Source organism: Sorex fumeus, unplaced genomic scaffold (assembly GCF_029834395.1).
Source record: "Sorex fumeus unplaced genomic scaffold, SorFum_2.1 ptg000268l, whole genome shotgun sequence".
Lineage (NCBI taxonomy): Eukaryota > Metazoa > Chordata > Mammalia > Eulipotyphla > Soricidae > Sorex > Sorex fumeus.
This window is the reverse complement of record NW_026606325.1, coordinates 369,427-396,403: the sequence shown is the minus strand read 5'-3', so window position 1 is coordinate 396,403 and position 26,977 is coordinate 369,427. Positions and strand designations below refer to the sequence as shown.

Genomic DNA, 26,977 nt, shown 5'->3' with positions numbered 1-26,977 from the left:
CTCCCAATGAAAAGTCATAATTCCTTGCTTAGTTTCCATTTAAAGCCTTTTAGATCTGTGATAAGTAACAGGGTCTCAAGGAGGAAGGGTACTAAGTGGAAATGATGAATTCCCCGCTGCTTATCCCAAGGTGAATCATATAGGCACTTACTTGAATGTGTGCATACTGGGGAAACAGACCTATGGAGAGCAAGTAAGAGGTGCTGAGCTTTCATCAGTACAGATAGAGGTTGAAAACCACCCTCATAGCTCCTGTTAGACTGGATGCTTACAGGGGCCAAGTAATAACTAACTAAAAGAGGCCTGTAACGGGCCCGCAGACTTACACAGCAGCCATATTCAAGTCCACCATACATAAGTGGGAGTGAGTCGGCAGATGGGAGTTAAATTCTAAGTGGATCCTTGGCCTGTAGTTTCAGTGATACCAGAGTGAGGAAAGTGGAAACCTCTGAAACAGCCCCCTCCACGAACAAGTGTAAATTGTGATGATTAACGTTTATGTTAACCTGAATTAAGCCAAGTGAAGTTTCATACCTACAAACAGGTAAAAATAGAAACAGTTCACAGGTTATTGACTATACAGAGAAAAATTATATAACTTCTAATAAGAAACATTTTGGTATTTATGATGAAACCCAACATCAGTGTTTCTCAACCGTTTTCTGACCATGATATCTCCTTCCATCCGTATTTTCTTACTGGGGGTTCCCACTACTTTTTGTTTTGTATTGATTTCTTTTGGGGTCCACACCTGGTGATATTGATTGATTTCTCCTGGCTGTGTATTCACGAATTACTCTTGGCAAGGCTCAGGGGACCATCTGGGATGCTGTGGATCAAACCTGAGTGGACATCATGCAAGGCGAGTGCACTATCTCTGATACTCCAGTCCTCCCCCAAGTATTACACCATATCCCCACTTTTGAAAGCCCCCTAAGAAAACACTGCCCTACATGATCCAAGTGTAACATGTGTTAAGGGTTAATAGCATTTTTATGCAATAGCAGGATATTTCTGAGGCCTGGGGATGGGATAGGCGGCTACAGTATCCACTGAGGCTGCAGTATCCAGTAAGTAAGTGTCAAACTCAGTGTTACTGCAAAAACATATATGCAGGGTCCGGAGCCATATAACAGTGGATAGGGCATTTACCTTGCATGCTGCCCACCTGGGTTTGATTCTCAGCATCCCATATGGTCCACCATGTACCGCCAGGAATAATTTCTGAGTTCTGATCCAGAAGTAATCCGTGAGCATCTCTGGGTCTGAGCAAAAAGCTACAAAAAATTATGCAGATGTAGGTAATAACAGGAAACAGTAGGGTTTTTTAAATTTAATTTTTACGGGGCTGGAGCAAAAGCACAGCAGATAGGGTGTTTGCCTTGCCCATGGCTGACCCAGGTTCGATTCTCAGCATCACATATGGTCCCCTCAGGACTGCCAGGAGTCATTCCTGAGTGCAGGGCCAGGAGTAATCCCTGAGCATTGCTGTGTGTGACCCAAAAAGCAACAAAACAAACACACAAAATTTAATTTTTATTACATTGAAGGCAATGTGCTTACAACAGTTTTAACCTATACAGTGGTCAAGATTTTTGGTTTGTATTTTGTATACACAGAACAGCAGATTGTTTATTGCCATCAATTAATCAGGGAGAGCACAGTTGCTATAAAATGCTTTTTTTTAATTTCAGAAAGATTTACAATTTTACAATATTGTCAATGATAACGTTTCAGAAAATAACCTTTAAACACCACAGTCCAGACCATAGTCTCCATTTCCCTCGACCAACATTACAACTTCCCAATGAAAAGTGCCCACCTCCACCAGTGGAGGTTTTACATTTTTCTTTCATTTTCATTGCACTGAAAGTAACATGTTATGAAAGTATTAACATATATAGTTTTCAAGTACAAAGTTATTGTACATTTTAGAAAGCACCAAAGTACAGATCACCCTTAACCATTGTACTTTTAGTTAAAATATGTATGTATATTTTATAATAATACCTATATTATTTAATTCATAGTAATTGAACTGAATATGTGAGATAGTTAAAAACTTTTCGTGATCTGGTTTCAGATATACAATGTTCCAACATCCATCCTTTCACCAAATACACTTACCACCACCAATGTCCTGAGTTTCCCTTCTACCAGCTCCACACATTCTGGGCCACCAAGTGTTCCTGTAGACAGGCATATTTAATCTTGTCTCTCTCTCTCAACTATTGGGTTTACAGCTTCCAATACCGATACAGAGAGGTCATCATGTTTGGTCAGTTACCCAATTTCAAAACACATCTCCATCCAGAGAAATCCCTTCCAACCATCATTGTCAAATGGTCCCTATTCTGATCCCAACTGCTCTGTACTCAGGAAATTATCTGCTGTGCAGGGGATCAAACCAAGTTGGACCCAAGGAAGGAAAGCATCTAATCTGCTGTATGCATCTAATATGCTCCAGCCATATAAATTTTTAAGTATAAGTGACTAGCCTCAAATGTCTGGTGGATCTTACCCAATCAGATCAAGCCGCACCAGATGAAGCTAACTTTTATCTTCCAAGTTGTTTTCTTGCTTGAATCTGACAGAAAAATATATTGGGAAAATAGTATGTCCCAGGCAAGGAAAAGATCAGGAAAATGCAAGTCAAAACCACAAGAGAACTATCACTTGGTATCTGCCAGGGAGGTATTTAGAAAATACCAAACACTTAATCACTTGGTATCTGTCAGCAAAATACTAAACATCAAATGCTGAGACAGAGTACTGGGATGCCAGGGATCAAACCGATGAGCTGCATGCAAAGCACGCAAGCATGTAGGAAATCTTTCCCACTGAAATCTCATCTAATTCAACAAGATGGAAGTCACTCTGAAGATAAACCTTTCAAATGTAAAGCAGGTAGCAAAACTTTCACACAAAAGTCATGCAGAATTCAGCAATATTAAAAACATGCAGTATAAAATTCTAAGGGTGTAAAGCATGTAGGAAATCTTTCCCACTAGAATCATATCTCATTCACCAATATGGATGTCACTCTGATGAAAAACCTTATCAATGTAAAGCACGTACTAAAATTTTCTCATGAAAGGCATGTAGAATTCAACAATATCAAATTCATATAGTAAGAAATCCGAGGGATCTAAAGTATTTAGGAAATTTTTCCCACTGAAATCATATCTAAGTCAACAATATCAAATTCGAACAGGTGAGAAACCTTTCTCACGAAAGTCACATTTAACTCATTAACAATAAATGGGTACAGGTAGGAAAACCCATGAATTTTCTAATAGATCATAGTAAAATGCTCTCATAAAAATCCTATCTAATAAAATTATAAAGCAAAAAAAAAACAGGGAGATATTGCAATCCCCCAGACTTCTAGGCAGGCTTCCAACCATGGACCAATCCTCCTGGTCTTCTTTCTACTGTCCTTGAGTGGTACCTTCTTTCCTTACAACTCCCATAAGTGAGATTGCCCGATGACCTCTTTCATCTTTGTGATTCTTTTCACTTACTAGAACTCCATCCAATCCCATGAAAGTTACAGAATGTTCTCTTCTGGATTTGGACCAATCTCACCCCAGAACAGCCCGCACTGTGCTCAGGGCTTACTCTTGGCTCTGCATTCAGGCAACTATAAAGATACTATGGAAAAAACCCGGGTTGACTATAGACACGGGAAGCATCATATCTGATTCTCAATCAATCCAATCCTAGAAATCCCCTTGTATGAGTAAGTAACCTTAAAATTCTCGTGGGTCTTACCCAATCAGATCAAGCCTCTCCAGAAGAAGTTAACATCTTAACTTCCGAGTTGTTCTCTAGCTAGAATAGGAAAGAAACATATATCGAAGAAATAGTATATTCCAGGCAAGTGAACGATCAGGGTAATGCAAGTCAAATCCTCAAGAAACTTATCAAGTAGTATCTGCCAGCCAGGGAATTAACAAAATAACAAACACTTACCACTTGGTATCTGTCAGCAAAATACCAGACATCAAATGCTGAGACAGAGTCCTGGGATGCCAGGGATTAAGCCGATGGGCTGCATACAAAGCAAGCAGGCATGTAGGAAATCTTTTCCACTGAAATCACATCCACTTCAGCAATATAGAAGACCCTCAGGAGATAACCATTTCAAATGTGAAACAGTGAGCAAAACATTTTCACAAAGTCATGCAGAATTCAGCAATATCAAGTTCATACAGAATGAAATCTTAGGGGTGTAAAGCATGTCGGAAATCATTCCCAATAGAATCATACGGAGACCAACAATATGGAAGTCACTATGATCAAAAACCTCCTCAATGTAAAGCAGGCCAAAAAACTTTCTCATGACAGTCCTGCAGAATTCAACAATATCAAATTCATATAGTAAGAAATCCGAGGGGTGTAAGCATGTAGGAGATCGTTCCCAGTGAAATCGTATCTAATTCAACAATATCAAAGTCGGACAGGAGAGAAACCTTTCTCACTAAAGTAACAACTAAGTCAACAACATTAAATTCATACAGTTAACAGTCCCCATTAATTTTCACGGAGGAGGTACGGAAATGTTCTCACAAAAACATATCTAATTCAATTAAAAAACTCAAAGACAAAGACATTGGGAATCCCACAGCCTTTGAGGCAGGTTTCCAACCATGAATGAATCCTCCTGGTCTTCTTTCCACTGTCCTAGGTTCGTTCCTACTTTCCTTTCACCTCACATAGGTGAAACTGCCCGATGAGCCCTTTGTTCTTTCTGACTCTCTTCCCTTACCAGAAGTCCATCCAATCCCATGCAAGTTACAGCTTTTGCTTTTCTGGATTTGGATCAATCCCAGGCCGGTACAGCACACACTACGCCTCAGGGATTACACTTGGCTCTGCACTCAGGCAACTGTACGGATGCTAGGGAGCATACCCGGTCAAACACAACCAACGAAAGCATCTTACCTGCTGCACAATCGCTATACCCCTAGAAATACACTTGTCTAAGTGAGTAACCTCAAAATTCTGGTGGGTCTTACCCAGAGAGATCAAGCCTCTGCAGAAGAAGCTAACTTCTTGACTTCTGAGTAGTTTTCTGGTTAGAATCTGACAGACACATATATGGAAAAGCTGTATATCCCAGCCAAGGAAGATTTAATTGACAATTTCCTACACCAGGAAAATGCAAATCAAATCAACAATGAGTTTATCTGTAATCAACTCTATTAACAAATAACAGCAAATGGTGAAAGAGACTGACTCCTGGGAGATGACTCAGAATGATCTAGCAGGGCATACTTTGAGGACGGGCCAGTGTCAAACTCTGAAACCATAACGACTTGGCTCGCATATACAAGGTTTCTTCTGCCCACATATAATCATTGTGAATGAAGTTGTCTGTGGACACCCAGTCTCACTAAAATCATACCTAATACAACACTATCGTATTCATACAGGAGAGAAACCTTATGAAAGAACGTGGGAAGTCGTTCTGACTAAAATCATATCGAATTCAGCAATATCGAATTTGTATAGGTGAGAAACCCTATGAAATGTAAAAAACACAGTAGGACTTTCCCAAATCCTATCTCACTCAAAACAAAGAATTCATGCAGGAGAGAAATCTTTTGAAGGAAAAATTTCTTCTGCCTAAAAGTTCTCCTGAGTCACTGTAAATCTCATACAGGAAATAAACCTTATGAATGTAAAGAATAGAGGAAAACTTTCTACAAGAAATCAGACCTTCAGCGCTGGAGCCATACTACAGCGGGTGGGCCTTTGCCTTGCACGCAGCTGACTCGGGATCCATTCCCAGTATCCCATACGGTTCCCTGAGCACCACCAGGGAAAGACGGGAAAACTGCCTCGGAAAGAAGGGGAGCACTAGGTCTCGCTCTGGGGGAGCAAGCCACTCTATGCCCCCTACAAGTATGTCTGTTGCTGAAGAACTGTGACTCAGTGGCCAGACTCCTGCATTCTCCTATTATGAATGCAGGGATTGGAGTGAGGCCCTAGGCGGGCACATTACAAACCACTGGATATTCAAAGGCTATGTTTAAAAATTTAAAAAAAACAATAGTAGATGCTGAATAATGAGAATTTCATCTTAAACCACACCAATCCTGGCATCTTGTCCATGGCAAAAGCAGGAACCAATACAAAAGACTCGCAGTTCTTCCCCTGCACCATCAAACTCACGGGTTGGAATGCAAGCACAAAGATTTTGGCATGCAAAGGGACATGCATATCATGGAAGCCAGGGAGCATTTTGCATCCAGCAATGACAAGGCCACCCAAAATATGATTTCAGACTGTGCACAATATTAATGGCTTATGATTTCTCTTAAAACGACCAGAACAGGGGCTGGAGAGACAGCACAGCGGGTAGAGCATTTGCCTTACACGTGGCCGAACCGGGTTCAAGTCCCAGCATCCCATATGGTCAGGAGTAACTCCTGAGTGCAGAGCCAGGAGTCTCCCCTGTGCATCACCAGGTGTGCGCAATGAAGGATGGTACAAAAGTCCTTTAAGAGCACCCCAGGAATCTCTTATTCCAATCTAGCCTACACTACCAAATCCCAACTGTATCTTGGGAAACATTTCTCCGTCCACACTCTGGTTGACAGAAGCAGATCGAAAAAATCCTTTCTGCATTCAGACTCGCAGCACCTATTACCTTTAAACTGGGATACACGGAAACAACCTACTCGATTTATTAGGTCTATTTCCTCAGGATTTTTGGAACCATGCTCTTCTATGTGCACGCGCTCTGGCTCATGATCCAGAGATTATACTCTTACAAAGGTAAAACCTGTTCAGTGTGTGGATAATCTGTTCATCTGTTCCCCTACACAATAAGGATAACAAAAACTGTGCAAACTCCTCTAAATTTTTAGCTTTGGGGATATGAAATCCTAAGAAATAAGGCCAAGCTCAACCAATAACAGGTAAAACGCCTGGGAGTTATTCGGGTCCCCACGACTGGAACCTTAGAACCAGACTTTCCATGCTATATTGACGCTTCAATGCCTACAACCTAGAAGCACCTTCAAGCCTCACAGTGTGGACTGAACCATTGATCCTACAGTGCAATAAAGCCCTACGTGAAAGTCTGAGTGATGCCAAGGACATTCCTCTTCTTCTGTAGATCAGAACGGAGAACTGCCTTTCTGGCCCCAATGTGGGCTTAAACGTGAGCCCCAGCTTTAACATTGCCACAGCTACACAAGCAAGCGCTTTAATGTTTGACTCCAAAAGTTAGGCATAGCATCTGGAGATGTAACCCAGTCATTAGGTCCCAGACAAAGACCAACGGGATATTCAAGCAAGAAGCCAGAGCCAAGTGCAGCAGGATGGCCAAGTGCTTTAAGAGCAGTAGCTGCCACAGCTTTTTTACATAGAGCTCAAGGGATACACTTTCCCTATCAGGATCACCAGGGAAGAAAACCCTGGTGTTCAAGGGGTGGCACAATTCTCCTGGTCAGTCCAAAGCATTCAAAAGATTTCCTGCAGAGCCCATCAAAATTCCATTGACGCTATCCACCAGAACTTGCTGCTGCCAGGGTTATCCTGGGTCAAAATCGCTGCTTCACTCAAATTCATTGTGATGTGAAGGAGGATCTTAGTGCAAAACACAGGTTAAATTTTCACGGAAGAGGTGGGAAAATGTTCTCACAAAAAATATCTAATTCAATTAAAAACCCAAAGAGAGAGACACTAGGAATCCCTCAGCCATTCAGGCAGGCTTCCTACCATGGAATAATCCTCCTGGTCTTCTTTGCACTATCCTTGGGTGGTACCTTGTTTCCTTACACCTCGTATAGGTGAGACTGCCTGATGAGTCCTTTGTTCTTTCTGATTCTCTTAAATTTACCAGCAGCCCATGCAAGTTACAGCAATTTCTCTTCTGGATTTGGGATCAATCCCAGTCCGGTCCAGTGCACAATCTGCTCAGGGCTTACTCTTGGATCTGCACTCAGGCAATTATTCGGTTGCCAGGGATCAAACCGTGTCGACCACATACAAGGGAACCATCTTACCTGATACGGGGTTGCCCCAGCCCTAGACATATTTAAGTATAAGTCAGTAACCTCAAAATTCTAGTGGGCCTTGCCAATCAGATCAAGCCTCTCCAGAAGAGGATACATTCTTCACTTCCGAGTTGTTTACTTGCTAGAATCTAACAGATACATATATCCGGAGAATAGTATATTCCAGGCAAGTGAAAGATCAGGGTAATGCTTGTCAAATCCTCAAGAAACTTATCAAATAGTATCTGCCAGCCAGGGTATTAACAAAATAACAATCACTTATCACTTGTTCTCTGTCAGCAAATTACCAGACATCAAATGCTGAGACAGAGTCCTGTGATGCCAGGGATCAAACCGATGGGCTGCATGCAAAGCAAGCAATCATGTAGGAAATCTTTCCCACTGAAATCACATCTACTTCAGCAATATAGAAGACCCTCTGGAGATAAACATTTCAAATGTGAAACGGAGCAGAACATTTTCACGAAAGTCATGCAGAATTCATCAATATCAAATGCATACAGAATGAAATCTTAGGGGTGTAAAGCATGTTGGAAATCTTTCCCACTAGAATATCTAATTAAAAAATATGGAAGGCACCCTGACGAAAAACCTCATCATTGTAAAGTAGATTAAAAAAAAGTGCACTTGTTCAGATCCTGGGTGACCCCCTCACACCCCAACAGCAGGTTAAGTTCCACCTGGTGAAACTCCTGCTCTTCTTCACCTCCAACCTAATAGTCTATGCTGCTGAGCTGAACACGGAACCAGAGCCCGAGGCCCCCGCACGCGGGACCCCAACCACACTACAGACCCCTCCCGAGTTCCTCCAGCCCCACCGTCCAAAAGTTCAGATACTTCAGAAAAAGTAGCTCTGATGGGACCAATGCAGCATGTGCATATGCAGGTTCTAGACACTTCCTACAGTAAATATCTTTTCTCTGTGTTTATAATAATCCTAGCCTAGTCTCTTTCGGAACAGGTCTTAAAGACACCAGGTGTATATATATTTTCTATTAAATTATTTATCTATGTGTTTTTTTCTTTGCAGTGGTACAGGCCCAAAACTATACACACCATTTGCCATTGCCATCCAGATGTGAAGATAAATAATTAAAAAGCCATCAACATCACTGAAAAAGCTTCCTTGCTACCTCAGAAAGACTGGGTTCACGGAGTCTCCCTCATGGGGGCCAAGCCGCCATTGGCCCCTATAACTGTGCCTGTTGATGATGAACTCTCACTTGGTGGCCAGACTCCTGCATTCTCCTGTCATGTATGCAGGGATAGGCGTGAGACCATAGGAGGGCACATCACAAAGCACTGGATAGACAAAGGCTACAATTAAATGTTTTTTTTTAAAAGGTAAAAAATTAAGGAGATGCGGAATAAGGAGAATTTCATCTAGGACCACAACAATCCTGGCATCCTGTCCATGGGAAAAGCAGGACCCAACACAAAAGACTCCCAGGTTTGCCCCTGCAACATCAAACTGACTGGTTGGATGGCAGGAACAAAGATTTTGGAATGCTCAAATAGGAAATGAATATTGTGGAACCCAGGAAGCATTTTGCATCCAGGAATGGCAAGACCACCCAAAATATGATTTCAGACTGTGGACAAGAATTGGCTTATGATTTTTCTTAGAACTACCAGAACATTGGGCAAGAGCACTAAATAGTGAGTAGGACATTTGTCTTTTACTTCTTGAATCCACCTTCAATCCACAGCATCTAATATGGTTCCTCAAGTTCTTCCAGGATTAAGTCCTGAGTTTAGACCCAGGAATAATGAATGAGCATCGCTAGGTGTGGTCCCAAAACAAAACAAAACAAAACAACTAAAACACAAGACCATTCCTTCTGTACCTCAGGAACCCTCCATCCCATACATACTCATGTCCTCTGATGCTAGTGCTTTCCCAATGAAATCACCTCTGGGGACAGTGCTGTTTGAGGAGGAGCGTGTGAACTTCACGTGGAAAGAATGGCAGTTCCTGGCTGATGAACAGAGGACCCAGTTCAGTGAGGTGACACTGGAAAACTACAGGACCTGGAATCATTGGGACATTCTGTCATCACACCTGAAGCAATCATCAAGTTGAAGAAAGAGTACAGCCATGAAAAAATAAAAATAAAACAAGGAGTAGAGCCATGGATGAGAGATAACTCAAAACAGAGTCTCTCAGGAGAGAAACACAAATAAAAACAATGTAGAAAAACTTTCTCAAGGAAGCCAGATCTAATTCAACATGAAAGATTTCACACAGGAGAGAAACCCTATGTACATATACAATGTAGGAAAACATTCACAGTGAAATCCTCTCTCATTCAACATGAGAACTCAAACAAGAGAGAAACCTAATTCATGTACTGAATGCTCAAGATCTTTCTCTTGTAAGTCATGTCTGATTAAACATAAGAATTCACATGTGATAAACCCTACCAATGCAGTGAATGCAGGAAGAAATCTTTCTCCATTAAGTCATTACTGATTGAACATAACAGGATCCACACGAGAGAAACCCTGTAAATGTAGGGAAACATTCTCATTGAAATCAAACCTCACTAACCATGAGAGGAGACCCTACGCATGTACGAAAACTTTCCTTTTAAATCATACCTCGCATTGGGTTGGAGCGATAGCACAACAGATAAGGCATTCCCAGCATTCCATATGGTCTCCCGAGCACCGCCAGGGGTAATTCCTGAGTGCAGAGCCAGGAGTAACCCCTGTGCATCGCCAGGTGTGACTCAAGTAGCAAAAAAAAAAATCATACCTCACTGAATAGGAGTGAAATTCATGGAGAGAAAACCTGTGAATGGAAAGTAAACAGGAAAACGTTCTCATTATAATCGTATCTCATTAAACAATATAGAATTCATACACGTGAAAAACACTGTTTATTGCAAAGAATGTAAGAAAACCTTTTTGATAGAATTGTACCTCACTCAACATAATTCGTGCAAGAGAGAAACGATATGAATGTAAAGTGTGGATGAAAACTTTTTACAACAAATAAGTTCATCCGATACACAACATACCTTACAAAGGAGACAGACCCTTAGAGCATGAAATGTAGGCAAAGATTATCCATTGAAATGAAACCTCACTGAACTTGAGAAGATTCACAAAGGAGAGAAACCCTGTGAATGCAAGAAAACTTTCTACACGGTGGGAAAGCCAGCCCACACTGCCTTCTCTCTGGGTGGAACCCGTTGTTTCAGGATTGACCTGTACTGAGAAATTAACTTGCTGAAAATTCAAGTATGCAATTTTTTGTGACTGATAACTTGACTTGGAATGGGCTACCTCCCCTTACCTCCCTGTACTTCTGGAAGCTCTGCAGTCATACCCACGAATCACCCACCATACCGCGAAGGCTCTTCTATCACTCTTGCTTCAATGACTCAAAATCTTGAAAGAGAACAAACAGCTGCCAAAACTCCTTCTATCACCCATGCATGGCTGAGACCTCAGGGGCCAGCCCAGGGCCCGCCCAAACAGAGCCCCGGCTGCTGGTCACTCCCCAACTGCAAAATCGCAGTCATGCATCTGGTCAGTCTCCACTATCTCAGAACAGGACTCACCCAGAAATTAACCTGCTGAAAGTTCAGGTCTGCAGGTCTTTGTGACTAAAATCTACAGGCTTTCTCAGTGTTGGGACAGGCTACTTTGTAAATAAGTGTTTAAATAAACTTACAAACTTAAAGGAATGATGGAACTTTCAGATACATGGAATCCTGAATTCAGAGCACAGATATCAACCCTCAGAGTCAGAGTCTGTGAGTCTATGACAAAATGGTTAATTCTCAAGGATTGACAGAGTATTTAAGTAAGGTGTGTGCCTTGCATGCAGGCGACCCTTATTTGGTCCCCAGCAAAGCATATTTTCTCCGAAACCTGTCAGGATTGATTCCTGTGTACAAAGCCAGAAGTAAGCCCTGAGCAGAGCAAGATATGGCCTAAAATACAAGAAAAGGAAAGACTGTGACACAACAAAACTACTCCTGAAAAAAAAAGTTTCTGGGCATTTATCTGACATGAAAAATACCCATCTAGAGACATTTATAACCCGATTTGATCATAGCAGATTCGTGATAGGTGAAACATAGGAATTCACCTAAATGCCCATCCACATATGACTGGCTAAAGAAGCAAGGGCATACTGACTCTAGAACACTATTCTGCCACTTTTAAAGATGAAATGTTATTCTGGACAAACTGAAATAGACCATGAGCTAAGTCTGGAAGTGAAAGACAATCATCACTATTTACTCATTTGGAGCATGCATTACTTAAGAAAGTACACCCCAAAGAACTAACAAAATGGGCTTGCTCTTTAAGTCCATGTACTCACTTAAACATGCATATCACTTGCCTCTATGTTCTTGATTTACCTTTTTCTACTCTGGAGTATCCAGTGCTCTCTCCCGAACACACATTTCTTCCTTTCTCTACCGTCACAGCTTTTCAAGTTTTCAAACTAATTTGCTTAAGGGCTTGGACAATAGTACAGTGAGGAGAGCATGTGCCTACACAGAGCCAACCCGCATTCTATCCCCAGCATCCCATGTGGTCCCCCAAGTACAGCTACGAGTAATTACTGAGGGTAGAGCTAGCAGCAACCCCTGATCTTCTACCGGGTCTGACCCCACTCCCCCCGCCAAAAAAAAACCAATTATAGTAACTCTCCTGCTTCACCAAAAAAATTAAAAGTGAAAGAAAATAACAAACTTGCTAGACCGAAGGAATACAATGGTGACTCTCAGAGAGATGGAGTTGGTAGAGCAAGGAACCAGCATGGTCTTTTTGGTGGTGGGATAGCAACCAAAGCTTGGTGGTGGATGTTGTGACAATTATACACATATAAAGGTCTGAAGTGAACAGCAGAACCTTCACAATACTTCAAAACAATTTTAAGGCAATTTTGAAAAAGTACATTTCTGTATGAGGTGAATTTTGTTGTGTCAATTTCTCGATAAAAATAAATGCCAAGGAACATATGTGGAAAAGTATCAACCAAAAAAATGGTTCAGGAAAAGACACATCTCAAAATAAACAGAACAGACTAACAGCTTCATTACTGTATCTATGTCACGCTACTTAAACCGAATTAAGTCACACATCTCTATCGGTTTTATCTGCCAAATGGAAAGTCATCCAACACAGATGAAAATTCAAGAACTAATGTTTTCCTATTTCTTAAATATTTCTCATCGTTCTTGGGGGGGTTAAGTTCTTGGATCTATATATGAACCAATTTACCACATGTAATCTGATTGGTATCAAATATATTCCCAAGGATAATAAACTGCGCTTAAAAATTAAGAACATGAGGCAATGGAGAGATGAAAAAGCAGGTCAGGCGTGTGAACTGCACATAGCTAACCTGCGTTCAATCTCCTTGGCATCCAATATGGTCTTCCAAGCACTGCCGATAGTAATAACTGAGTGCAGAGCCAGGAGGAATCCAGAAGAATCGCCAGGTTTACCTGACCACCCGCGCCCAAAAGAAGTAAGGGCATCAGACTTTAGAGAGTATATATCCCTCAAGGATTAATGTACACGGGAATAAAATCATTGACCTCCAAAAGATTTTACATATTAAAAGTGAGATATAATTGGTTTTCATTTTTAAAAAATGCTTCTTATAATAGTTCAAATCTGGGGCCAGACAGACACTTCGGTGGACAGGGTGATTCTTTTCCAGGCAGCTGTCCTATGTTCTGTCCCCAGAACCTCATATAGTCCTGAGCCCTGCCAGGATTGACCCGTACGCACAGAGATAGGAGTAAGTCATGAGTAAATCCTGGTGGGACCCAACATACACACACAAACATACACACACACAAGAACACACCATTTCATGTGCAATTCTACCAAGCAACTCAATCGGCTGCAGTCTTAGTGATGCCTGTAATCTCTGGAATTGGGAGATCCCCAGTTCCGGGAGTGCCAGGATTTGATACCTGTGGGATATACCATTGCTCCTACTCCTACTCTTAGGACCATGCCATTTAGAATGCTCCTTGTGCCTGCCAGCCAATGTGGGTATCTGACCTTTGATCTCTGTCGCTATCCCTGTTCTTTTCTTCCCTTTCCTCCCTCCTACTTAAGGACCTGTGTTCCTGTTTGGGCTTCTTCTTCTTTGGCTCCCTGTCTCTGCTCCGGCCTCTGTTCAGGAGTGGTAGGCTGTCCTGACCTCAAGGGAGGTGTGGTACTGCTTCAGCCCCTCCCTGAATTCTGACTTCTGAACCTTTTTTGAGTTCTTGTTGTTGAACTTTTTACAGTCGGGGGAATTGTTTTCCTGTAGCATCTTGCTTCTGGGTGATGAAGAGGAGACTGGTGCATCGTGCTGTACCTCCCGCTTTTCTTCATTTACTTTTTTTCCTTTTTGTCTGGAGATAAAAAAATGGATGAAAGCAACAAATAGGAAATGAAAAAATATACAACTCTCCCACAAAAGTTCCTATTTTCTAAATACACTAGATCAAATGCAGAACCAGGAGTAAGCCAAAGCACCATCAGGTGTGACTCCCACCCCCCAAAACTAACTTGAAGTTGGGGTGGTGATGCTTGGAGGACCATACAGTATGCAAGAGTTCAAACCCGGGTTGGCTGTGTATAAATCAAACATGCTACCCACTCGCTGTACTATTATCATCCAGTTTAATTATTTGAATTTTAATAGTATATTAATATTCATGGCAAGACTGCAAAAAAAGCAAAGTTTATAAGATGAAGAGTCAAAGTATCGTAATTGTCATCCTCTAATATAAAAATCATGAGCTTTGAAAATGTCTTAGAAGATTTTCTAGAAAGTGTGTATGCCCATCAGATATTCCTTAAATTTACTTTTCTCTAGGGAAGTCGGATGAAATAAAGAGTATTGGGGTGGAGCAATAACGAAGCAGGTAGGGCATTTGCCTTGCACACTCCCGGGTCGGGTTCGATACCCAGCATCCCATATGGTCCCCTGAGTACCACCATGTGTAATTCCTGAGTGCAGAGCGAGGAGTAACCCCTGTGTATCGCCAGGTAGGAGAAAAAAGAAAAATAATCAGTATCTATATTTGTATCTTGATATAAACTTAAGTTTACTAAGTCACTATTTCTTAAGAGTTTTGGTTATATGAACATTTTCTTTCTATTAGAAAATAAACTTACCTTTCTACCGTTAAATAAACAGCTTTATCCATCAAAAAAGTTAAGACCACCTGGAATCAGTTTTGGTCATAACACTTTACCTTTTTTGCGTTTTTTGTGGGCTTGTCATCCTCAGAGTCCTCATCTGAAAATTTTGGAGGCTTGTGTGCCCCACAACCCTTCTCCTGAAGTAATATGGTCACATCATCCAATTCATCTGAGTCCTTAGGAGCCCTATAGTTAGACACATGATCCATTCGAATAGTCCGTCCTTTGATCTCAGACAGAAAGACAACGCATCAGCAAAGATAGCCCTTCTATGAAACGAAGTGACCCACACAAACTTCGTGCTAATTCTATATCTGGGGAAATCTCCAAAACTGTTTGCCCAACAGGTGTGTTTGAGCACATTTCCCAGCCAGCAATTTTCTCTGCTCTCAGGGCAACCACAGGACTGAGGGCTACTGCGCCCCTGAGGCAAGTGCACTAGCATCTTCGGTCAGTTTACCCCTGTGTGCCATACAAATAGTTTTGTGCTCTATTGATGGCATGATATAAAAAAAACTCTGGGAATTTTTGTAACTAGCTCACACTGATACTTTTGCTGTGAAACACAAACTCTGGGCAAACAACAGAATATTAAAAACTCACATCAAACAAAGCCATTTCTTTTTTCAAGCATATACTTAAAAATTCTTTTTTGATGGTGGGGGATGTTGAACCACTACTGAATGTGCTCAGATCATATGGGCTGTCCAGGTCATAACCCTGGTCAGCCTGGTAAGGTCTGAGCCCTATCCACGGTAGGATCACTTCACTCTCTAATACATACTCAATTCTATATTCATTAGGCACTCAACATTCCCAAAGTCTAGCTTTTATTGTTCCAATACAAGGTCTGATTTTAGTTTTACTTTCAGTCTAATCTACCTTTTATCATCTATCACATTTCCCATTGAAAAACATTTTTGAGGACCTGGAGAGATAGCACAGAGGATAGGGCATTTGCCTTGCACACGGCGAATCACGGTTCAATTCCCAGCATCCCATATTGTCCCTCCAGCAAGGCAAGTAGTAATTCCTGACTGCAGAAGCAGGAGTCATTGTGCATCCCCAGGTGTCACCCAAAACACAAATTAAATAAATAAATAAATAAATGAAGACATTTTTGAGGGTCCAGAGTGATAGCACAGAGGGTAAGGCATTTGCCTTGCACGTGGCCGACACAGGTTCGATCCACAGCATCCCATATGGTTCCCCCAGCAAGGCCAGGAGTATTCCCTGAGTGCAGAGCCAGGAGTAACCCTGAGCATCGCTGTGTATGACCCAAAGAGGGAAAACATGTTTTGAAAACCATCCCTTCTTTGACTGACTTTGAATATAGGATCCATAAAATGAAAACCTATAACCCCATTCCATGCTGTCCTCGTAACTACTTATTACTGGTGCAATCAGTGACAAATTCTCTAAGAGTCACTCTCCTGGGCTGGAGAAATACAGTGGTGAGGAGAGAAAGGTAAGAAACAAAGGCTTCCCTGGGTGGGTGGGGGAATAGCTAATACTGAGGAAGAAAGAAATGCTGACTGGGGCACAGGCCCATGTAATTGCTTCCTAGAACAATTTACCCACACCCCTGAAACTCTTATAGTCTCATCCTGGTGGCCCCTGGGCCTCTCTGAATCAGGGGAAAAATAAAACCAAACCATTCCATCAGAAACATTCCGCCAAATCCTGCTTCATACTTTTACTCACCTTGATGCCATTAAAATTGTCAACAGCCAGAATTGTGCTCCGGTGGTCTTCATAGCAAAGGAAACAGAATCCCTTGGATTTCCCAGTCTTCTTATTGTGTACCAGACTTATGTTAACAATCTCACCATATCTATTTAACATAAAAAGACACTATTTGAAGAAAAATGTTCAGAATGGACGACAAACAAAACTTAAATATTGACTATAAAGACAAAGCTAGAACCAGATGACAAATGAAGGTTAACTATAAAAACTTATAGGGAGGGAGCTAAAGCACGACAGTGGGTAGAGCTCTTGCCTTGCATGCAGTCAACCGGGTTCAATCCCTAGCACCCCATATCATTCCTTGAGCCCCACCAGGAGTGATCCCTGAGCACCACTGGTGTAGCATCCCTAAATAAGACAAAAAAGTTCATGAGAAATGTCCCATTTAAACAGTGAGTGAAGACAAGAAAAGTGCCTGCCATAGATGAAGGCTGGGGAGTGGGGGGTGAAGGGTGATGGGAGGGGAAACTGGGGACACCGGTGCTGGGAAATATACACTGGTAGAGAGATGGGTGTTGGAACACCAACTGAAACTTAATCTCAAACAGCTTTTTAAGGGTCTATCTCACAGTGATTCAATTAAAAAGGTAAAAGGTTTAAATATACAGATAATAATTAAGATTCAAAATCCATGCCTCCCACCTAAATTAACATACTCAATCACTCCCAGGAGAGATCCCAGAGCACAAAGCCAGGAGTAATCCCTGAGCAGAGCTCGGTGTCACTGGGACAACGGTATAGCTAGTAAGGTACTTTCCTTGCACACGGCCGGCCCAGGGTCAATCCCCGGCATCTCATACATTCTTCACGCACCACAAAGTATGATTCCTGAGCCCAAACCCATGAGTATTGCCAGGTGAGGCACAAAAACAAAAACCTAATATTTTTAATAGAGTCAGAAAAAGAAAACAGCAAGCAGAAAACTAAGTGGTGTGTTCAGTATATGCTTTGCAGGTGGGACACCTAGGCTCAATTCCTGGTACCAAATGCTTCCCCAGGTACCACCAGAAGTACTCCCCCTGCACCAAGCTGGAAAAAGTTCCCAAGCATCAGTGGCTAGGGCCAAATACAAAAAAAAATTGATGAATACATTATAAACATAATCATAGACACATATTTCTGCCAAAACCTAGAATCTTTAATAAAAAGTACAAAAAATAGCTCAAGTGTTGCCAAGAACATTTACCTACTTAATTGATGAAGCTATAGCACAGCGGGTAGAGCATCTGCCTTGCATATAGCCGACCCGGGTTTGATTCCTCGATCTCTCTTGGAGAGCCTGGCAAGCTACCAAGAGTATCCCGTCCGCAAAGCAGATCCTGGCAAGCTCCTCGTGGCTTATTTGTTATGGCAAAAACAGTCACAATAAGTCCCACGATGGAGACGTTACTGGTGCCCGCTGGAGCAAAACGATGCACAACGGGAGGACAGTGTTACAGTGTACTGTTATCTGCCAATGCAATTAGGAGAAAACATATAAATCAGAAATAAAAGGTGAAACCGTATCCGTTTGAAGACTAGATGTGATTGTACTATAGAAAACCCAAAATACTCCTAATTAAGAGTCCAAAATTTACTTAAAATCACAATGCCTAATTAAATTTTTTTCTTAAAACTGGGATATAGTTACAAATAAACCACTTTCTTTTTTTATATTTTTTTTATTAGTGAAACACCATGAGGTACAGTTATAGACTTATAAATTTTTGTGCTTGGGATAAACAACTTTCTTGAATTCAAACAGTGATTGGTTAGAAATATATAATGGAGAAGGAACCACATTTATAATTAGCAAGAAAAATAAAATTTAAAAAAATCTTCAGGGGCCAGAACAATAGTACAGTGGGGAAGGTACTTGCCTTACAAGTGTCAGACACAAATTCGATCCACGATATCCCAAATGGTCCCCTAAGCACCGCCAGGAAAAATTTCTGAGGGCAGAGCCAGGAGTAACACCTGAGCACTGCCGTGTATGGACCAAAAACAAAAATAAATAAATACATAAACTTGAGGGATTGGAGAAAGAGTACAGTGGGTAGGGCACATGCCTTACACATATCCCACCTGGGTTCTATTCTCTCTATGAGGTCCCCCAAGCACTGTCAGGTCTAATTCCTGAATGCAGAGTCAGGAATAAACCCGGAGTACGCAGAATATGGCCAAAACAAAAAAATATAAATAAATAAATAATGAAAATGGACTTGAACAGGGCTGGAGATACAGAACAGGGTCAAAGCGCTTGCCTTAAATGTGACAGACTTGGCCTAATCCTTGGTATGACATATGGGCCCTGGGCCCTGACACTAGGGGACACTGATAACAGAGCCAGGAATAAGCCATGAGCAACATCAGGTATCATACCAAAAGAAAAATAAAGTATAAATGGTACTTTCAGTAATACTTTTTATAACTCCTCAAAGAAACATAGATTTAAGTAAATATAAAAATATAAAAATATCCCTTGTTGGGCTTAATGGCTCTAAGGTGAGATACAAAAATCTTCACACATATACAAGTAAGAAAACATTTTTGGATCATTTTAATGCATTATTCATAACAAGCAATACAAAATGTATTATCTAGTACTTGGTTTGAGGGCAGGCTTAAGTTGTGGTCAGACAATCCGAAATAATGGGGGTGAGAAGGTGTAATGGTGGTGGAATTGGTGATGGAATACTGAATGTAATAAATTCTTCTGAACAATTTTATAAAAATAAAATTGGCAGAAAAATATCCTTTGTTGTTGGTTAGGATATGCAAACATAATCAAAACACTAAAAATCCTTCTCAAAATTAATATATAAACTTCATTCCAGTTTTAAAATGCACACCTTTTTTCCCTGAAGTAGAGTAAGTTGTTTCCAACATTCTTGTGGGAAAATGAACATAAGAATAACTAGGAATGGGGTTGGAGTGATAGCACAGCAGATAGGGCATTAGCCTTGCATGTGGCCAACCTGGGTTCAATTCCCAGCATTCCACATGGTCCCCTGAGCACCACCAGGTGTAACTCCTGAATGCAAATCCAGGAGAAACCCCTGTGCATTGCCGGGTGTGACCCAAAAAGGAAGAAAAAAGAAATACCCAGTGGTGCTCAGGTGTTACTCCTAGCTCTATGCTCAGGGGTCATTCTAGACACTCTAGGGGACCATCTGTGATGCTGGGGATTAGCACAGAGGTAGGGTGGGATAGGGGGGTGGGGGTGGTAGGGATACTGGGACTGTTGGTGGTGGATAATGTGAACTGGTGGAGGGATGGGTATTCAATCATTGTATAACTGAAACCCTAACACAAAAATTTGTAAGTCTACAACTGTACCTCATGGTGTTTCACTAATAAAAATTTAAGAAAAAAAAAAAACAGAATCAACCACATGCAAGACAAGCACTTAACCCTGAAATTTCTGGCAAGATAAAAAAGAATAAGAGATTTTTATAATTTACATGACAGATCAAGGACTACAAAGCAATTTTTCTGCTACACTAAAGAGATTATCAGCAAGCTGGGGAGACGACTCAAAGGGCTGTTACCACTGCACTGCATTCTAGAAACACAGGGTTGATCACCAGCACCATATGGTCCCTTGAGCACCAGTGAGAACGACCCAGAGCAATGGACTGGGAGTAGCCCCTAAGCACCACTGGGTGTAAGGCCCAGAAACAACAAAGGGTTTTTTGAGACAGAAGGTGAAACTGAATAAAACAGAAAGTTTCGATAATACTTCTGTATGACAGTTGATTTCCTGATGGCATTATTCTTTTGAAAAAACAAGTTGAAGAATTTTGGTACTGGGCTGGAGGGCAGCACAAGGCACTTGCCTCGTGACTAGGGTTCACATAGCATCCCATGTGCTACCCCAAGCACCGCCACGAGTAATTCCTGAGTGCACAGCCAGGAGTAATCCCTGAGCATCGCCAGGTATGGTCCAAACACACAAATCATGCCTTGCAACGGACTCTAAGATAATTTAGTAAAATCAGAAAATGTGAAACAGGTAAAAATAGTAATAACAATTAGATACTATAGTAATAGACAGGGACTTGGCTAAGGGGATAGAGTGGCATTCCTTACATTTTATAATTTTTCTGTATTAGTTTTAAAATGAAAGTTTAAAATACATGAACATGAAATATAAGCAGTATTTCAAGATAAAAATCAAAGAAACAGTAGAGGAACTGGTTTTAAAAGGCCTCTCTAGACCTCAAACTAAATACTTCTCAACATGAAAGAATAATGGCACAGTACTAGCACACATCAAATTGGAGAGTAAGACTGAGCACCACTGTGCCCAAAATACAAAAAAAATTGTTAAGTTATCTGCTCATTATCCACCATAGCTACCTTCAAAATCAAATGTTTTCAAGGCGGCCTTACAAACAGAACCCAGGGACCATTCTGTGGATATTGGGTCAGACAACTCAGTGGAAGGGCTCAAGGATGTGGTGCTGCACTGACACTGCAGATTGGGGAACCTCCAGTGCCACCTGGCAGTGCTCTGGGCCCACCAAGGATATACCTCTTGAAGCATTGAGCAGTGCTTTTAGTGCTGTGGGACATCAGACCTAGTTTAATAATCTAAGGTCCTAACCCGCTATCTCCTTGCCCCGCAAAATCAGTTTGAATATATAAATATTAACCCTACCTCACACAGATTAAGGATTATAAAGAAAACTTTTAAGCATTTCACAAATGTAAATCCTCATTCAAACATGTCCTACCTCCATAAATGCGTTTATTAGTATGACTTATGAGATTTTTCAAAGCAGCTAGGAATGTGTCCCAGAGAAAGCAATGAGAGGATGGGGAAAGTGAAAAGGGGCAGGGGGAAGAAGAGAGGAGTGAGGGGTAGAGGAGGAGAAAGGAAAGAGCAAGAAGTGGTGGAAGAGAGAAGGGGAAAGGGAGAAGTGGAAAGGGAAGAGGAAGGTAAGAAAAAAGAAAAGAGGGAGGGCATGGGGAAGTGAAAGTGGGAGAGGTGGGAGGGGCGGAGGAAGGCAAAAAAGAGGAAGAGGGAAGGGTAAAGGGAGAGGGAATAAGTCAGAAGTGAAGAGAGGCATGGGGAAGGCTAGGGAGAGAGTAAATCAGTGAAGGGAAGGGGAAGAGGAGGGGAGAGAAGGGGTAGAGGATAGGGAAAGAGGATGATAGGGACAAGGGAAAAGGAAGAAGGAACAAGGGAGAGGATTATAAGAGGATGAGAAGGGTAAGGGGAGGACAGGGACTGGAGCATAGCACAGCGAGTACGGTGTTTGCTTTGCACGTGGCCAACCCGGGTTCGATTCCCAGCATCGTATATGGCCCCAGGAGTAATTCCCGAGTGCATAAGCCAGGAGTAACCCTGTGCAAGGCCGGGTGTGACCCAAAAAGAAGCACTGAAGTGTACTTTCCCACCGTTGTTCATAGATATATGCTCTAGTGTGCCCAGTAACGTCTCCATCGTGAGACTTGTTGTTACTGTGTTTGGCATATTGAAAATGTCAAGGGGAGCGTGCCAGGCTTTGCCGAGCCAGCGAGATACTCTGGGTAGCTTGCTGGGCTCTCTGACAGGTGTGGAGGAATCTAACTCGTGTCGGCCATATTGGCCACTTGCAAGGCAAACAACCTACCCGTTGTGCTATCGAAATTAAAAATTAAAAATAAATAAAACTGTACAACATTAAAAAATAGAGGAGGAAAGGGAATGGCGAGAGCAGGGGCCGTGAGAAGAAGAGGGGGAGAGCACGGGGGAGGGGGAAGGAGAGGACAAGGGGAGGGGGAGAGGAAAATAAGGAGATAAGGAGAGGCGTAGAGGAGGACAGGGGAAAGGAAAATGGACATGAAGGGTCGGGGAGAAGAGGGGAGAGGGGGTGACAAAGGAAATGGAGAGGGGGAAGAGAAAGAGGTAATTGTGGGGGGGAGGAAATGAGGGAAAAATAAAAACCTGGAAAAAGAACAGAAATAAGGGTGCTGGAGAAATAGTACCGTGGGTACGGCGCTTGCCCTGCCCGTGGCCAATGTCGGGGGTCCCATCTCTGGCATACCATATATTCCCCAGACACCGCCAGTTGTGATCCTGGTGCATTGAGCCAGGAGAAACCCAGGAGAACTGCCAGGTGTGGCCCCCAAGAAAAGAAGCAGAAATACATGCCGGCAGGGCTGGAGCGCTCGTGTAGTACGTAGCGCAGTCGTCTTGCATGAGGCTGACCCAGGTTCAATCCCTGGCACCATCCCTGGACCATCCCATAGGTTCGGTGAGCATCGTCTGAAGTAACTGCTGAATTCAGAGCCCCGAGTGACGTCTGAACATCGCTGGGTGTCACCTAAACTGTGTGTGTGGGGGGGGGGAGGGCGGGGGCAGCGCGAGAGCCAGGGAGAGGAGTGAAATAACGGCAGAAGAGAGGCGGAAGGCTGAAACACTCCCTCGAAAGCCAGGCGGCGGGGAACCCGAGGCGCACGGCGGCACAACTCACCCAGGAAGATCCAGGAGCTGCTGTCCTTGTACTCGGTGTGCCAGGACACCTTCTCCGCCACCCCCAGCTGGTCCCCTCGCTCCTTGAGGTCGTTGATTAACTTCAATTTCGTCAACGGGCTGCGGAAGTTGCCAGCGAGTAAAGAAACGGCCCGGCGACCGAGAGCGCCCAACTAGGGGTCCCCTGGAAGAGTGAGTCTCGGCGCCGTCCGGACTTCGCGACCCCCGCCCCCTCGGACGCTTCGCCCCCCGCCCCGCCACTACCCTCAGCTCCTCCCGCCCCGCATCCCAATCCCCCAGCCCCGACCTCCCACACTCTAAGTAGGACAACTGGAGCCTTACTTCATCTTCCACAGGTTTCCGCTCCAAGATGCGGATGTAACGACCTCTGGAAAAAGCCGTTTAACGGTCGCCCGGCTTCAGCGCGCAATCCCATTGGACTAGAGCTGCCCCGGAAGAGATCATTCAAACCGGAAGAGATTAGGCACGTCGGGACATAAGGCGAGGAATGCATGCGCACTAGAACCGGGACGTGTCTCACGGCAACTTTGACTTTGCCACACTTTTTTCCCTCCTAGTCCCTACCTTCTGCCTGTGAACCTGAAGTGCGAAATGCGTCTGTTGCCGTCGACCATATTCTTTACGCCTGGGATGCTGATTACGTGCGCCACTAGTATTTGCTGATTGAAAGCTGGGACAAGATGACTGATTCGGCACTTTTGATCCCATCCTTTACTTCCAGTACTAAAAACCCTGTTTAGGTGACACTCAGATACATATTGAGATGGACTCGTATCTAAAACATCCCTTGTCAGGGTTGGAGCGATAGCACAAGGGCTAGAGGGTTTGCTTTGCAGGCGACCGCCCGGGGTTCGATTCCCAGCATCACATATGGTCCCCCTGGGTGCTGCCTGGAGTAATTTCTGAGTATATGAGTCTAGAGTGACTCCTGTGCATCGCAGGGTGTGACCCAAAAAGCAAAAAACAGTTAAAAAAACAATAAAAAATAAATAAAACATCCCTTGTCACTTGGACCTTTTATTGATGGCTGCCTTTGATTCTATTCTCTTAAGAAGGCCCTCGAGGCCATCCCGTTGTTCATCGATTTGCTCGAGCGGGCCCAGTAACATCTGCATTGGAGATTTTGTTGTTACTGTGTTTGGCATATCGAATACATCACGGGTGGCTTGTCAGGCTCTGCCGTACGGGCGAGATACTCTCGGTAGCTTGCCGGGCTCTCCCAGAGGTGCAGAGGAATCGAACTCGGGTCGGCCATGTTGGCCGCTTGTAAGGCAAATGCCCTACCGCTGTGCTATCGCTCCAGCCAAAAAAGTTGTTAAACTATACTCCCTGAAATTCTGTAATCTTGTAAACTAATTCATTGATTTTTTTAAAGAAATGAAAGTCCTCACACAAAAATCCGGTACGGAACATTCAGAAATGTAAAAAATTTGTTTACCTGTATAGCAGCTTTTGGAAAAATCAATACTGGGCATTATAGTACAACCAAACTATGAAATGCTACAACCTATGAAAAATAACTATGCAAGCCTGAATGTATGTTTTGCGTCTCTCTTCCTGGAACCAGTTATGTTCCTCTTGCATCAAACCCAGAATAGACCCAGAGTACTGACAAATGTGATCCACCAAATAAAGCCATTTTCTAGGCTGAGGGTGCTAACTCAGTAGTAGAGTGTTTGCCTGATAGTTGTGAGGTCCCAAAGGACAAGAGGGAAAAAATTGCAAATACATTGCTTATAATATGGTCCTTAAAAAAAAAGAAACTTAACAGAGAAAACTAATAGAAACTCACAGACAATAATAGCACATTTGTGATTGGAAGGTGCCCCGCCTCCACCACTCCACCCCCCTCCAGGGCTGATTAAAAGAAAAAAAGAACAGGAGTTTCAGTAGAAAAGGAAAATTTGAGAAGGAAAATTCTTTGTTGTCCCTCAAATCCATCTCATAGGCAACTGACTAGTGTGACCCTCTATGCAGAATTAAATGCTCAGATTTATAGGAAAATTACTACTCAAGTGATAGCACAGCGGTAGGGCATACGCCTTACAAGCGGCCAACATGGCCGACCCGAGTTCAATTCCTCCGCCCCTCTCGGAGAGCCCGGCAAGCTACCGAGAGTCTTTGATATGCCAAACACAGTAACAACAAAGTCTCCAATGGAGACGTTACTGGGCCCTCTTGAGCAAATCGACGATCAACTGGAGGGCCTTTACCTTTTACCTTTACCATCTCTTTCCATGGTGACTCTTACTCAAGTGAGGAGCATAAATAAAAATTATAATTACATGTATTAATAGTAATTTCTATTAAGCTGATAATATGACAAGTAATAAGAGACTATGGAATAAGAAATTTACACATATTGGCCCTCCAGCAACTGAGGTTCAAAGAAGTTAGTTTTCAAGGTACTCTGACTCAGCCTGTGAGATCAGTTTGATTTCATCAGAATTTGCAAACAGGCATTTGAGCATCAGTTCTCAGTGAATTAGGTACATTTCACTCTAGAAATAACCAGCAACGAGTAGAAGAGAAGGAAGCATATGTGATCTAAATCATATTGAGTATTTGAATTCGACTGGAATATATTTATGTCCATAACTCAAATCATAATGTCCTAAAAATGAGGGCCGAGTCTTGTGAAGGTCCTGCTCAGAGATGCAGAAATGAAGTCCTTCCGGAAGGTACTTTGAGGGGCTGGAGCGATATAGTGGGCAGGATGCTTGCACAAGGCCGACTGGGTTCGATGCCTGGCATCTCATATGGTCCCCCAAGCACTGCCAGGAGTAATTCCTGAGTGTAGAGCCAGTAGTAACCCCTGAGCATCACCGGGTGTGCCCAAAAAGCAATCAATCAAGCAAGCAAGTAAGTAAATATATTATCAAAGGCACTTTGATAATGAGGGTCATAAGGAAAACCATACCCTGAAGAGGTTCAGTGCCCTTCCAAGGAGCAAAACAGAGGCTGCCCACGAAATACAGTTTCTCTTAATTCATTCTATCTTTGCCTCTCACCCACCCCATCCCAGCTATTCATTAACTTTATAAAATTATCTTGGCCATGCAAACTAAACAGTGACAGATTGCGTATGGGTTTTATCTGCTCCTAGGAATCTTAGGTTGCTTAGTTGTAGGGTTAAAGTCACCACTGAAAAATTGTTAACTAGCATCCAGCACTATCTCACTGGTTTCTTTGAGTGACTAAGAAATGAGAGTTGGGTTTACAACCAGGGCCATGGTCATAACGTTCAGAGGAAAAACGAAGAAAAAGTTAAGCATAAATTAGGTTGAAGAGAACAAAAGAAAACTGCTATGAACCTGTTGGTGGGTTTAGCAGAAATACATTCTGAAGGCAGGAAAACTGAAAGGCTCCTGGATTTGCCTAGGCCATTTCAATGGATGTCTGCAATGGATAGGAAAATATAGATAAGAAAACACCTAGATTTCAGAAAGTCCAAGTAGAAAAAGCATGGGAATTCAGAACATAGCCTTATCTTAAAAGTCTGAAATGATAATTTGTATATGTCATACCCTGTAACCATCATTGATCTCCCCCAATA

The 26,977-nt window shown here is 42.5% G+C and overlaps 1 protein-coding gene across 1 annotated transcript; it reads right to left on the bottom strand.

Moving 5' to 3' along the window:
- Nucleotides 1-383: 383 nt before the first annotated feature.
- On the bottom strand, nucleotides 384-25,660 carry LOC130018789 (RNA-binding motif protein, X-linked 2-like). The gene is made up of 8 exons (XM_056109490.1): nucleotides 25,635-25,660; nucleotides 23,665-23,788; nucleotides 23,395-23,573; nucleotides 16,914-17,043; nucleotides 15,258-15,439; nucleotides 14,237-14,413; nucleotides 14,076-14,189; nucleotides 384-534 (listed from the first exon to the last, which is right to left on the bottom strand). The coding sequence occupies exons 1-8, from the start codon at nucleotides 25,658-25,660 to the stop codon at nucleotides 384-386; spliced, it is 1,083 nt and encodes a 360-aa protein (XP_055965465.1).
- Nucleotides 25,661-26,977: the final 1,317 nt, after the last annotated feature.